The sequence below is a fragment of the Tauraco erythrolophus genome, chromosome 17 (assembly GCF_009769465.1).
Source record: "Tauraco erythrolophus isolate bTauEry1 chromosome 17, bTauEry1.pri, whole genome shotgun sequence".
Taxonomy (NCBI): domain Eukaryota; kingdom Metazoa; phylum Chordata; class Aves; order Musophagiformes; family Musophagidae; genus Tauraco; species Tauraco erythrolophus.
The window spans coordinates 15,826,714-15,842,305 of NC_141481.1; the positions used below are offsets into that span (position 1 = coordinate 15,826,714).

At 44.7% G+C, this 15,592-nt stretch overlaps 1 protein-coding gene across 1 annotated transcript in view; it reads right to left on the bottom strand.

Annotated features, from left to right (window-relative positions):
- The window catches only part of MAPK8IP3 (mitogen-activated protein kinase 8 interacting protein 3), a 76,500-nt gene that overhangs the window by 38,391 nt on the left and 22,517 nt on the right, over nucleotides 1–15,592 (bottom strand). Inside the window, exons 2-6 of the mRNA XM_086622535.1 lie at nucleotides 14,855–14,975; nucleotides 14,010–14,080; nucleotides 13,176–13,267; nucleotides 9,200–9,223; nucleotides 4,852–4,996 (exon numbers count right to left, since the gene is read on the bottom strand). Coding sequence (XP_086478661.1) covers nucleotides 4,852–4,996; nucleotides 9,200–9,223; nucleotides 13,176–13,267; nucleotides 14,010–14,080; nucleotides 14,855–14,975 — 453 coding nt within the window. The remainder of the gene's footprint in view (nucleotides 1–4,851; nucleotides 4,997–9,199; nucleotides 9,224–13,175; nucleotides 13,268–14,009; nucleotides 14,081–14,854; nucleotides 14,976–15,592) is intronic.

The following is a 15,592-nucleotide window of genomic DNA, read 5'->3' on the forward strand; positions in this document are numbered from 1 at the left end:
TGCGGTAAGCCAGGCCAGTGTTTCCCAAGACTGGAAAGCAACATGGATATTGCTTGGGAAGGATCTGAAGTGGCCTCTTAGAAGTCTTGGATGATGCCATTACTGCAAGCCATCAACACAACCTCGATGAGAACAACAGCAAAATGGTTTTGATGCTAAACTGCAGCAAAGCAGATAATACCACGCTGGGATGGTCTGACTTTTCTAGTGTAGAAGTCCCCATACCACCTTATGCAGAAGCTAGCCAGGCATGGGTCCAGCTACAGCACAGCAGAAACAGGTGTGGTGTCCCCACTTCCAAATGACAGGACAAGACCCAAGAATTCAGACCATCAGAAGCTGACAAACTAACACAGAAGATGGATTCCCAGTGTGAAATGCACACAAATGGCTCTCAGTTTTACAGACATTACAGCCCCATTTCTTGTAATACCGCCTCTTGAAAAACAAGGGAGGCTTCCAAGATTCTGTCAGGATTTTGTTCTGTGGCCCTGGTTTGCCAATTAAAACAGCACTGCTTCACAGGTAACGTCTGTGATCACCTCCAGAGCCAAACGAGATCTCCCCGACCTTCACGGCAGCCGCTCTAATCGCTGCCTGCAGGGAGATGGCAAAGTGAACGCTGAGAGTGCTCCGGGATAATGAGTCGCAACTGGGCGCGGAGACATTCAGCATCTGCACAGCCAGACCCAGCTTTCAACCCCGCTCCTTGCCTCTCCCTGCTGGGCAAGCACTGGGAAGACCCTGACTCTGCCCAGAGCCTGCCCTGAGCCTCAGCCTTGGAGCTGTGATGCTGTTTCACTTCACTGATTCGGAAGGCTCGTTCTCTTGATCTAATAATAACTTCGTAACATGACAAATTCAAATGAGATGAGAGAAGACTGAAAAAATGGTAATTTAACCCTTTGCAGCCATTTTTTTTTTTTTTTAATCTGGAATCTTACTAATATATTCCTTTAGACTGGCCTCTAGATGCTTATCTTAAAACACCCTGCTGTACATTGCACTGTGGAAGTCAAAGGTTTTACATTGCATCTGTGCATTTATATTGGAAATTAAGATTTTTTTTTAAAACTGCGTTACCATTAAATAGGATCCACATGTTGTATACAGTTTCTGTATTGTCAGTCCAAACAGAAACCACATTCCCACATGGATATTCAAATCATTGCCCTGCACATTTGCTGATTTTAAACTCAAAACTGAGATGGGGACTTTTCACTTAGGCTTGTGCACATGAAAACCACACTTCCCACCTCTACTTCATATTCCTATTTCAGGAGCTACTTTCCTAAGATGTAAAGAGGAAAAAAAAAAATCAAACCAGGTTTTTGAGAACAAATATGATCCAGTAAACCTTGTACTACTTTGACTGCAGTTTGCCTGCTGTGCTTTCTAATGTATAAAAGAACAAAGAATATCAAGTGTAAAGTGCGACCATAAAACCTCTTTCCTCAAACAAAACTTCTGTTGGATGAAAGGATTCAGAGATGTTCTTGTACCCACTCTAAGTCTGTAAGTATGACCGAAGTCCATGAACATCTCAGCACTGTAAAAGTGACATCCAGGTGGGACCACGTGTCATTCCTTGTTCTTAGGAACTAGATGTCATTCAGAAACCCTGTATCATCAGTGTCTGTACGGCGACATTCGTATCAGAGATATCCTGTAACTTCTTGTATATTGACATAATCTGCCCCTCACACTCTTTCACTTACTCTTCGGTTATACATCTGAGTTCTATATTTACCTAGAAAACACGCTTTATCAACCTACCAGCCTGCATTGGAGAAACTCCTCCCACACGTAAACACTACTAAGGCACTCCTCTTCGCAGCCCAGAAGCTCTATCGATCTTTGCTGGAATCTTTCTTCTACAGTCTCGAGTGCTTCATTAATGCTAAGTATTCCACTAAGCGTTCAGCTCTCCTCTACAGCGTAGGAGGCATTCTCCATAACCCATAGCTCACCCAAAGAATACTCTCCACAACCACCACTTACCTACAGCCATACCTGTCAACCTCCTAAACATCAAATGTGTAGTAGTGACCTCCAAAATGCATTGCAAAGGCCCAACATTCATAGCAGTCATATGTCACCATGAGAAGCCACAATTGTATGGTTATAACACTGAAAGCATAGTACATAAAAACAAAAATGTTAAGAACTTTCATCTCCAAAACATTATGCAAAATAAATGCACAACTGAATGTAAAAATAAAATAGTATTACAACAACAACTAAAACAGAAAATACTAATAATAAGTATACAAGGACACTTAATAGAGGGACTAACCATAGTATGGCCCCATGAAGAAGGAAAACTAGTCGGAAAAGTCAGGATATACATACTGGGAAGGTGAGTCGTGTGTGCAGTTGCTGTCAGTGAAATATCAGAGCTGCTGCAGAAGAGGTGAGAAGTGCAGGAGCAGCACGGCTGAGATTTCAGTCATGCAAAATATTTCAGAAATAGCATTTCAGTCAGAGAGTGTGCAAGAAGCTTGCAGGAGGAAAATCTCCATTCTAAACTGCAAATCTAGGAAGTCAGTCAATCACATCCTTTAATTATTCATAGGTTTGCTCCATATTCTTAGGAAATCCTCCGTAACACACTACTCCATCCAAGTCTTCCACAGCCCAAGTTCTCTACCTCCACCCTCCCGGCTAGCCTCCTTAAACCCACCATCCCACTTCGAGCGTCCCTGACGAGCACCGATGCAAATCTCAGCACCACCCATCAGACACGTTTGGAGCAGCACAGCACTACCTCTGTACAAAGCCTTCTTGTAACCAGAAATGCATTTTTTTGCCTGACACCACCAAATCACTAAGAGATCCAGTCAGTAACCCTCTGCTACCTGAACTTGGACATCAAAGCTCCCAATTTTTCCGAGTCCCTGTTGCATGCTCCTGCAATGCAGACGCTAGGTCGTCAGTGAGATCCACTCACCTCCTTTCACCAGTTCTGCAATGGTACCACTTAAAGAAGCACGCCTTAGCAAGTCTGTGGAAGATGGGTCTAACTCCAGTGTCCTCCCAGCTCTTCTCTAAGAACTAACCCCTGCCACACACGCCTGTCTGCTGGAGAGCTCGAGGGCATGTGCGCGCCATGGTGCGCAGCACTGCCTGGAGATCTCAAGGAATAAACTGGCTCCAGAAGCAGAAGCGGGCTGTTCTCTGTGCATTCTGGTTGCTGTCTGTCCTTGCAGCAGTGTTGTGCTGGCACAGCACTGGTCTGAAGAAACACGCTCATGCTCTGTCTTCATTTCCACCATTCCGAATCACGTTACCGCACTATGGCATGGCTATCCCCCAACTCCAGGCAAAGCTTTCCAGAAACAACTGTAAGACTAGACTGGCATTCTACAAGTTGCTACATTTCCCAAACTTCTGTGCCTCTAACACCACAGCAAGGGTTGGGTTCCAAGAACAGTCTCCATCCTATCCAAAGACTGTGCTTTTGGATTTCCAGCTTCCATAATGGCAGAAGGCTAATGGAGTGCTACAGTTTGTGCTGTGCTTGGCCTGGCGACTTTACAAAAGTAATCTTAGAAAAGGTAAGCTTTGTTTTCCGTGTAAAGTTTGAATTTATCTGAGTTTCTTGTGCTCATCAAGGAGGTCACTCCTGCAGAGTCCCTCAGGCCAAAGTACCATTAATGCAATCTGGAGACATGCAGAACGGGTACAATAAGAAGTAAGGTTTTTTCTTTGCTTTTTTTCCTTCTCTTTGCCTTTACTGCCTCAATGTATTTTACAGGATTAGTGATTTACAACTTCTCAAAAGGAGACCAGTCCTTATATGGGACATATGAAACACAAACTCCAGGCAGAGAGAAAGTAAATTTTCATCACTTTTAAAGCAGACCAGAAACTCTATGAGATACTGGTGGACATACTGCAAGCTGCAGTGGGTAGAGGCACCACTGGCTCTCGGGTCTGTCATCAGGCATTTGTGGAACACTATTCAAAGAGAGGAATTTGGTGGGACCCTGAGCATGAAAACTTTGATATTTCTACAGGTACAGCTCATCAGAAACGTGGGCCAACATGTGTAGTCTAAACTGTAAACAACTGCAGTGAGCTGTCAGCTAAGAGTACAACATCTGGGTCTTTGGGCTTAGATCAGTCTCCAAATGGCAGAGTAGACCACCCCAAGCAAGAGGCAGAACTATGCAGCTGCTTCAGCACAGCTGCAATGCTGCGTGGTTTTTAACAAGCTGCAGAGCAGAAGGCAGCGCACTGAAGGTGACAAGTGCACTGAAGGCAGACAATGCAAGTCTAGAGCAATGACTAGATACATAAGGAACTGAAGACCTTTAAGCACAGTGCAAGACTTTGGCATCCAGAGAGGATTAGGAGCCCTTTCTACAGAAGACAGGAAGGCCAGAACAGCAATCAGTCGAAAAGGACAAAGACCGGAGCACAAGTGCAACCCAATGGCTGGTCCCAGCTGAGGTGCAAAAGCACTGCTCTTATAGAGGTGGAGAGAGGGGACAGGGTCCACCATTTCCTCTCCCAAATAAGCTATAAAAAAGTGAAAGATTTACATTCCCTCAATCCTTCACTGCCTCCCCACACATTCCTCTCGATTTGGAGCCAGCCAAGTAATGGAGATGATTATCACTGAGGCAAGAAGCACGAGGAGCTGTGTCAAATCCCTCCCGTACCATATGCCAGGTCTACAAAAGGATTTCCTCCCCCCTCCAGTATAACTACCAAGGGAGCAGATGCACAGCAGGGAGCGGCTGCAAAGGGTTATGGACACAGATCGGTCTCCATCTTAATGAAAAAATGGGATGCTATTGACAGTGGGAGAGTGGGAAACCCCTGCTCCGTGATGGTCTATAAAACCTTGTAGCTGGAGTTGGACTGCAGCTGGCCGAGGTCACTCAGGTGCCAGTGGTCCAGTGTTGGGACGATCTTGGCCCCTATCTGCCCACGTACCATGCCATCCGCGAGCGGGAAGACATTCAGAGAGCTGGGACGTTCCTTCCTGCTGAACAGAGAAACAGAAAAAGAGGGAATCGACTGTTAGCAGTTTACAAGGTCCTTACATAGAAGAAACAGTACACCAGCTTATGTGAAATATTAGTCACTAGAAATTGAATTGCACTCCGTCCCCTCATGCAGCAGCTGTATGAACTCCCAACTCCCACGCTTCCATGGTGTTGTCTACTCAGACCCATGGTGTCTACTGCTAGAGCTTTACGTCTTCCTGGTGAGACTCTAAGATGGAGAGGGTCGAGTAACCACAACAGGCACAACTGACTTCTCCATCAGTACAGAATATTTTTGGGGAATGCAAAAGTGCAGGGAATTATCAGCCAATTTAAGTCTGTGCATCTTCTGAGAAACAAAGGGACTGTGGGAAAACAAGCCACAGCAAACAACTCTCACAGCAAAAAAAAAAACCTTCCATAGATCCTTGAGGTGTCATCACTGGGACAGGAAAGAGGCTTTTAAGTAAAAGTCATCTACATGGCACTTCTGCACATTCCACCCCAAACCTGGTTAGCTCCAACCGCAGAAATCAGAGGGGTTCGGGATCACTTCCGATACTAAGCACGAAAAATAGTACTTGTACTCTCTGCTCCCCTCTGCATACCCATATTACAATGCACTCGAAATTCAGAAATGAAACCAAGGTATAAATGAATGCATCATTCATATTGCCAGACGTATGTAATTATGTTTTCTTCATCCTCTTTCTGGCAATTGGAGGTGACTGGCTAGCTGTGGGTTTGATTCTGAGCATAAAAGCTGGCACAGGTTTTGAGTCCAAGTTCCAGCGGGAGAACATCTAGAGCAAGCAGTGGAGGTGAAGAAGGCTGCGGCAGCGTGCCGAAACCAGCAGCTAGTTTCATGTCAGAGAAGCAGGCCTGCAGGGACAGAGCACACATCCATTTAGGATACATCCCCAGCAGCCTCCACTAGCTGGGCTCCAGCAGCCCTGCAGAGATGAACTAAGCTGATATTCTGTGTGACATGCACCCACAAAGGGGTTCAATGATGGGACTTTGCTTACTCCTGTACGGGGCTTGGGGTGATGAAATGTGCCCTTCTGTACACCAGTATGAACAGCAGACCTTCACCTGCCTTTCTTTAGCCATCATCAGCACTGGTCTGATGACCAGGCTTGGTAACGATCACAACTACCTCACCTGTGACTGTGGGCAAAACGCCCGCAGCAGGACCTAAGGTCTCCCAGGACATATGCAAATACACTGACACCGGAGACGGTGCAGCTCATTTTTGAAGGAAGGTGGTGGAATGCCTAGCAGAGGAGACAATGTTTCTGGACAAAAACCAAAACGCCCAACCTTTCCATCCTCAGCAGTGCTCGTCCAACACAGCGTGCCGCACTGCTGTGTCACTGTCACTGGTGCTGAGGAATGACCACTTGCTGTGCCCTACCTTGGATACGCAGAAGGGAAGAAAGGTGTTTCCAGTGTGGCCCAGCAAGGAGATTAGGGATGAACTTTTCCTAAGAATCTGCATTAAAATCTTCCCCTGAAGATCCTGAAGACTCATACATAGAAGTTTCATAGACAAACCCTCTCACAAGGGCAGCACACAACTGGATTTTAGAGGAACACAGACCACTGGCACAACCTCACGAACCTTACTTTCTTTTATAGAGAAGATGCAATCATCTTTCAACAGATTCAAAATCAGATTCATGTATGACAGGGATTATCAGATCTCTTGTAGCCTTTCCACTCTAAAAGGCATCTTGGTGCTTGTTACTTTTAAATATTAACAATTGCTGAAGGTCCACAGGAAACATTCCACTGCTGTTTGCCTAAACACCGATTTCTGACCTCTATCCTGCCGTTTACACCTGCTCCTAACAGCTCATCATGCCAAAGTACATTTACCTCAGTCCCTCTTCCTGCATTTACCTTTCTTTATCCTACTGCTATCATTCCAAGACCCTGGAAGTTTCTAACAGCCGTATTTTAAGTTTCCAGGTAACATCCTAGGGAAATTGTTCCCCCAATACGAAATCTTCACCCAGGCACTGTACTGATCTAAAAGCCACAAAAAGTCAGTTATGTATTAGAGATTATGAAGGGATTCAAAACTAGAAATTAGAATTTTATGCCAAAAAGACAGAGAACTCCTAGTTTTACAGTTAAAGAAATAACTCCAGGGTCCCAAAGAGTCTACTTCAAAAGAATAATTCTTTTTGGGGCGGGAGGGGAAATCAGGCCATTTTTTGAGCTGCTTTAACAATTAGTTTCATATCTTCTTCTGCAGGTTAGAATGATGGTCCTAAGGGAGTCATGCTTCACAGCTGTAAATAGCTGGAGAAAATCTCCTATAGCTTCCAAACATTCCTTGCAAAACAAGTGGTGCAGTCAGAGTATCTAACAACATGATGTAATACAAACGCTTTTGTGACTATGCTGGGATGGCCAGACGTAACTCATTGGCAGCACTGAGAAATATGAGCCATTCCAAATGTATGCTGAGAGACACGCTGAATTCTACTTCCTCTTTCGGTAACCTGGATCAGATCTGTGACGGGAACCCACAGCTTATTTCTACATTCATGCACAAACACATGCACGTTCAACACGGGCACTCCACGGAATGTACAGGGAACACGCGAACTTCACAGTCCCTGCTGAACAGAGGACTGAGGTGCAAAGTCTCTACAGCATCAGAAACTGTGGGATCTTCAGGAAAGGATTTTAACATAGATTGTCAGGAAATTTCCTTGATGAGTTTCTTGGGAAATCCCTGGCAGGTTCAGAAGAGGCTCGAAGGTAAGAGGAAAGAGCAAACACCCCAGCAGAGCCAAATTCAGCTTGCTGTCCTGGGATTGACTACCAGTCTTCAAAGAAATTTGGAGCATCCTCAGGTCTGATCTGGCTTTTGAGTGCTGGAGTAACCTCCATACACCCAACGCTTCCTAGTACAGGGCGACTTGGAACCCTGGCTTAGTCTCACCCAGCACTGCAAGGTAAACAGCACATTTCCCAGTAAAGGTGTGCAGTAGCCAAAACCTGGGATCAAGATGCTCCACAAGTAACATCCTGAAGCTTCGAAAACATAACAAAACTACAATTTGTTTGCCAGCATGTAAAGACAAGAACTGCTCTCTTTGGGCTCCGGGCGCAGAACTCGCTGCCCGGCCGGCAGTCGGAAGTGCCTCTGAGCACCACCAGCAGTGCCATGCCTTTGCTGCCCCGCTCAGCAAGCACGCGTGCCGTGTGCTCTGCAGTAAAATAAGAGAGAAAAGAAGGTTTTTTAAAACATTCTGGGGCGTGAAGTGTCAATGTCCAAACATTGAACACGAGCCAGCAGTGTGCCCAAGCAGCCAAGAAAGCCAACGGAATCCTGGCATGTGTCAGAAACAGTGTGGCCAGCAGGAGCAGGGAGGTGATTGTGCCCCTGTACTCAGCACTGGTGAGGCCATACCTTGAGTACTGGGTCCAGTTTTGGGCCCCTCACTGCAAGAAGGACGTTGAGGTGCTGGAGTGGGTTCAGAGAAGAGCAACGAAACTAGTGAAGGGTTTGGAGAACTTGTCCTATAAGGAGCGGCTGAGGGAGCTGGGACTGGTCAGTCTGGAGAAGAGGGGGCTCAGGGGGGACCTTATTGCTCTCTACAATTCCCTGAAAGGAAGTTGTAGGGACATGGGGGTTGGTCTCTTCTCCCACGTTAGGAATGACAGGAAGAGAGGGAATGGCCTCAAGTTACACCAGGGGAAATTTAGGTTGGATATCAGGAAGAATTTCTTTCCAGAGAGGGTTGTGAAGTATTGGAACAGGCTGCCCAGGGAGGTGGTGGAGTCCCCATCCCTTGGAGGGGTCTAAAAACAGTGTGGATTTGGTGTTGAGCAACACGGTTTAGGGACCCTGACAGTGCAGGGTGAATGGTTGGACTCGGTGATCTTGAGGGTCTCTTCCAACCAGATGATTCTATGATTTTATGAAACACAGAGGACTGACCCGGTTTTGGGACTGAACTTGTGTGTCTTCTGCGTTGAGTACACAACCTTCTGCCTGCTGTGTTGCCCCAGCAGCTCAGCGGCTCCCTCTGCCTCACCCGAACAAGTGCCTAACACAGGTGCCAGCAGACAAAGGGGGCACACGTGCCAGTACAGTATGTTCCCAGCATCCCACTGCTGCCACTCAACAGCAATCTCCAAAACCAGGATTAACAAAGTGAAGACGCAGCAATAGGATTTACCTTTTCCTCCATGACTGGCGATGACTGCAGTGACAAACGTAACAGCCAACACAGAGCAGCAATCGCACCAAAAGCGAGACAAAAAAAACAACCATTAGAGAGCAAAGGTCATGCAGGCATGCAGCCCTACAGCACACGGCGCACGCATGCGCTGCAACCCACGCCACCTGGAAGCGTGCACCGTACTCATCGCCCTCCTGGATGACAGCAGATACACACGGATCCCCCCCACGGTTCTTGCACAAACGTCTCCCCAGTGACAGGCAAACATCCCCAGCCTACTTACGGTCTTACACAAATACGCACCCCTGTGCAGTCTGACACACTCAAGCACATCCACGGATGAAAACAAATAAATGCACTCAAGTTGGTGCGACAGGTCGGGAGAAACGATGCCCGTGTCCCCCGAGATACACCACGGCTGGTGCTCGCCCCACCACAAAACACCCAGCTGTCCCCAGTGCTGGTGCACAAGCACGTACAGACAGAGCTGCACACACACACACACACCCCCCCCGACAGTGCAAAGCTCGAAATGAAGGAAAAAGTCTCATTTCCCACCGGTGGTTCCTCCAAACTCAGGTCATAGCCTCATCAGGGCTTTGACAGACATACAGTCTTTCTCTTTGTTTCTCTCCAAGGAGACCAGCAATATGCCACACTTGGAAGGGTAAAAGACTAATTTCTCTATTAATATAAAGACACAATCCTTGATGAAAATTTTGCCCTTCATCCCAGAGAATGGCAGTCTTGCAGATATAACCAGTAACACTTCTCACTGTGCATCTCCTTCTCAGAATGATAACATAAAGCCACAATTAATATTAGCTTATTAGTAAGGGAAGGAAAATCTCATTAAAATCCATTTCTCCCATGCAGTCCAACCCAAATTTGGCAGATGCATACACGAACGAACCACCCTTTAAAGGAGAGAGGCCGAAGCATGCTTTTGCCTACAGTACCTTCCTATTTTACTGTGCAAGTGCTTCCACAGATGCACTATTTACAGAAGGGTAAGTGGGAAGGGAAACAAGCCTAACACACTTATCCCATTTCAGCTCCAACACTGGGCTCAGACAATGTTCTGAGAGCTCACTGTGGACCTCCAGACTGCGAGGGGGAGAGGAGAAGGAACAAAAATAGTCCATTATGGAGATTTTATGAACAGAAGAATACCTACAAACTACTGGCTCTTTTTACACCATGACTTCTCTTGCTTCCTACACCTCTCACACCTGTCTCTCTTGCCTAGGAAGGCTGCCATCTATATTTTGATTTTTTTCCCCTAACAAATTTTTGTATTTTAGACAACCCAATTTTAGCCAGGCTCCAAACACTATTCTGTAATTATTTTCACTCTTCTAAACCACTCTCTGTTGTGAGACTAATTTACTGTTTTGCAGGAAGTCGAGCACAGAGAGAACTCACTATATAGCCCACTCAACAACTACAACAGCCTTTAGTTAGCCCTCTCTAGAAGAAATACTGTAAGAAATTCTTGTCCGAAAGGACTATTTGACTGTCAGAAGAGGAAGAGTAAACAGTTCCCCTTCATTCACACATAACCGCGTCTGTCTTCCCTTTATGCAAGGCTTTGGTGGCCTTACAAATGAGAGTAGAAAAACCTTATCAACCGATTCAGAATAAATAAAAGATCTTTCTTAGAGATACCAGTATCTCCCAGCTGCAAGCTATTCTTGTAGACAAGGCTACAGAAGTATCTTTAATTATTATGGGAGGTAATGAAATAGAAAATAGACAGTATTGCAAAAAATTCTTCACTGAGAAGGTGGGCAAGCACAGGAGCAAGGTCCTCAGGGAAGCGGTCACACCTCCAGGCCTGTTGGTGTTCAAGAAGTGTTTGGGCAATGCTCTTAAATATACAGTTTAACCTTTAGGTTGCCATGTGTGGGGTCAGTAGCTGGACTCTGAGATGCTCGTGGGTCCCTTCCAGCTCACGATACTGTATGACTCTAAGGCTGCAGGGAATCTGGCAGGAGTCCCAAGCTAGTTACCAAAGTTTCCAGAGAGTCATGTCTTTTACTACTCCCTTTCCATCCTTCAAGCCTCTTTCATTGACCAGGAGGGGCTTAGGTCTCTGTCTTTCCCTTTTTCTTTCTTACAATACACAGTCAAAACTTGGGCAATTTGAATTCTGTCTTTTCCAGAGCAGTCCAATCCAGCAACAGAGCCAGAGCAAACAGGGGTATTTACATGTCCTATGCCAAGACCTGAAATTTCCTTTCCATTACATAATCCCAAAAAGAACTGACATTCTGATATTTAAGTGTTACAGATCTAAATACAATTTACTAAAATATCCTGACTTACTCCTCCTTTATTCTTAATATACTTCTTTATTAGTACTTTCAAACCATCTTGCTCTTTCTTCATCTCCAAATTTTGATCAATGCTCTTCTGCATTTCATCATCCCTACCGGATGATAGCTCAAAATCCTTCATGGCTTTCTATTTATCTGTTTTCCCAGTATTTTCACCTCCATGTCTTTGCCCATGCTGCCCTTCCTGTGTCATCTAACGCCTTCCCCACTCCTCTTCTTAGGCTAATGCTTCACAAAGATTTGATTTTGAAGTGAAGTTCAGTAAGATTAACCAGCTGAAGTTCACACGTATCAACCAAGATCAGTGAGACATATTTTGTAAGAGACAAGACAGGCAGTCTTTCCCAAGTACTCCTGTGCAGCTGGTACTGCCTCTCTAGTTTTCAGACCAACAGCTCCCACAGCCTGTGGTCAGCATGGATGCATAACTTTTTAACAGTCTTCAAGGCCAGAAGAAATTAAAAAAAAATTAAAAAGACAGGCAAAGACAACAAAAAGATATAATCTCCTGCAGCTATTACTTTGTCAATATTGTTCCCCTGGAAAACACTGGTTTAGTTTAAAACTTGCTGGCTTAGACAGTGTTTCTGTTAATCACCTCATTAGCATGTGATGATTAACACAAATAGGAATGTGCCAGGCAGAAAAATTGTCACAGAAAACATCTTTTTTATGGCTGAGCAATTTACTAGATTATGCTTAATCTGAGTAGATTGTGTGTTATGTGATCTATTCCTTCTCTAACCAGCATTTATGGACCATCACTTCTACTTCTCACTCTGTGGGCAACGTTACTGGTATATAGTATCATCAGAGAGAAAGCGTGTGGTTCCTTCACATACCAGTTAAAACCAGATGTACCAGTACTGAAATCAGTGTAACCGCAAGTTTTGCTCTTTAAATTTGTTCTAAGACTAGAAAAGACTAATTCTTCTATATACTGAACTTCTTTCCTACCACTGCGCTCTTTAAATAAAGGATGGTTCTTACTGGTTTGGTGCTTTGAAAACAGCGGGGGGTGGGAGGAAAATCAATTTCTTGGGTGTAAGTAGGTCTACTGGATGGATTTGGTGGATTTGGTGTTGAGGAACATGGTTTAGGGACCCTGACAGTGCAGGCTGAACAGCTGGACTCGATGATCTTGAAGGTCTCTTCCAACCAAATGAATGATTCTATACAATACTTGTGAGTCAGAGGGATGATTCTATTGGGTGAATGACTTACAGAAAGCTTCCCTTGAAGGAACAGGAGAAAAAAAAAAATCCTATAATGGCTGTCGTGTTTAATTGCTACAGTTTTGCTGGCTGTCACACACACAAAGACACACACACACAAACGCTTTGACACCTCCACCCATTTTACAGACAAACCTTTCACATGCTACCTGAGAACACAAACGTATTTTTCCAGGGGCCTCCCATCAGTAGTAGCATGACAAAGCCTTAGCTTTGTAACAGAACTCATAAAGATTCTCCTCACCAAGCCTTAGACAACGTACCCACAGCTCCCCCGTAACCCACTACAATCCACGCCCACAGGGAAGGCTCCTGCTCTTGGTTTCTCTCTCTCAAACACGCGCACTCAGGTGCAAGTTCCCAGCTGGCACACGTTACATGGAGAGGCTATGGCCATACCTTCTCCCAGGTAGACTGCCCTCAGTTTGATTATTTGCCCCAACCTGCTGCATCTTGGATCGCTCAATGTGTTCCACGTAGGTCTGGATCATCTGTGAGGAGAGAAAAATCCATGAGCCAGAGAAGAAAAGACTCCATTTCTGCTTTTGTTTGATCTTCTCCAGCACCCATTTCCAATTTCCTTTCTTTTTTTGCACATCTCATTGCCTTTGCTCTTGTCCTCTAAACTGATGATCTAAGTCAATAGACTAATCTGACAGCAAATTGTGTCAGAAATTACTTAAACTTAATCTCATAACAGAAGAGCCATGAAAGAGCACTCCAAAATTAACGCAAGGCGTTGCCTGGAGGCTTGCTGGCAGCAGGAGACGAAGCAGTGGAGCACTGTTCACAGAATCACATAACAGCTGAGGTTGGAAGAACCTCCTGGGTCCATCAAGTCCAATGTCCCTGCTCAAACAGGGTCACCTAGAATAGGCAGCTCAGGACCACATCCAGCTGGTTTTGAACATCTCCACAGACAGAAACTCCACGACATCTGTGGGCAACCTGTGCCAGTGCTCGTCATCCTCACAGTAACAAAGTTTTTACTCATGTTCAATTGGAGTCTTGTGTGTCCCACTTGTGGCAGTTGCTTCTGGTCTTGTCACTGGGCACCACTGAAAAGAGTCTGGCTCCATCCTCTCTACACTCTCCGTTCAAGCATTTCTGATGTTCTCAAAGTTCAGAAGCTCTAGTCATCACTAGTATCGTAAAGCTGAATTCTCTGACATGACTTTACACAAAGGCTAAGAGTTTGTTTATTTACTTAGAAATAACGAGGTGACATCCTACCTCTGTGTGACGCTGATGTAGAGCATTATACTCTTTCTTCATTTCTGATTCACGTTCCTCCAGTCGTGAAACTACCAAGAGAAGATTCCAACCATCAACTAACACACGTCGGGCTCTCAAAAGAAACTAGAAGTCTCAAAGTATATTTTGTTAGAAGTTAACTTACACCAACTGAACAAAACAAACAGAAACAGAATAACGTATATTGTGGGATCTGGTCTTCACCACAAACTCACTTCATGGACAGCTGCATGTTCCCAAAATGAGCAGACCAGAGAGTGCAATAAGACCATGGAAGCAGAGTTCTTCAGCAGCAGCCTGGTGCCCTGTTAACTGTCCTAGTTCGACAACAACCTAAATTATCCACTGGGATGGGCGCCTCTGGCTATTTGAAGAGCAAGAGTACTGGACAAAACACCAATTAATTTTGAGGGAAACCTCAGGCAATAAAACACAGCTGCACGTGTTAAGGAAGTATTTGTAAAAACAAATGAACAAACAAATAAATGCGACTGTTTATATGAGAAAAAAAATGAGAGGTTCTGTTCAGGGACAAGGAGAAACTGGAAACCAGGTTCCGAAGCACCACCAACGGCCCAAATCTTGCATCTGGAGAGAATGAGCAGGCCCCACACACGAGAAGCAATGAAGCCTCTACAAATCAGTGTGGATACATCCCATCCTTTAGAAGGCTCAGAATCGTATACCAAAGTAAAGGATAACCAGACTTTTCAGCGTAAATTACATTAAACCAAACAAAAAGTATGAAAAATATTTTCAAAGTAGCAGTGCATGCATGCAGAGGGCAAAGTGTATTATCATGTTGGGTGTACAACTTTGCTTACTCTGATCTGCATAGTTTTTGGTCTTCAGCTCCAGCTGTCGAGTCTGAAATTCAAGGTGTTCCACTTGGATTTGTAGTTCTTTCTTCTCCTGCTCCAGTGCATCTTCGAACTCTATAAACTTCTGAAAAGGGAAGAAGCAGAGAAGGAGGCATGAATGAGGAATAAATGTCAAATGTGTTCGCCCTGTATGGCTTCTCACAAAAAAACAAAAATTGAGAGAATATAAATTACAAAACAGGAAGTAAGAATTTTTAAATACCGTAATAAGTATTTAATCAAGCTGAAGATATTATTTTATATGACAAAGTGTTAGTTATCTTTAATGTATAATTAAAATAAAAACTATGGCCCAACATGAGTTACATAAACCAGCCCAACTCTACTGTCTTCAGCAACATTGTTCTTCCTTGTGCCAGGCTGAATTTTGATTCCTGTTAATTTGATGTCAGAGAAGGCAAATTCTATTTCGTATATTTGCAAGTACATATGTCAGAAACCTTCAGACCAATTCTTCTGTTTGTGCAGTTTTAGAAAGCTTCACCTGTAAGTTTTGCAGAAATGTGCAAGTCTTTTGGAAAACTCATCCACAACTCCGGGCAGCGAAGAGCAACCTCTGTGCCAGGAGATGAGAGAAGGAGGAGGGAAACACAGAGGAGGAGATTCTCGCAGCAGAATTTAGCAAATTTACACCCAGCAAGAAAAAGCTTGGCTAGCTGCTCGGACAAAGACGAGAGGGAA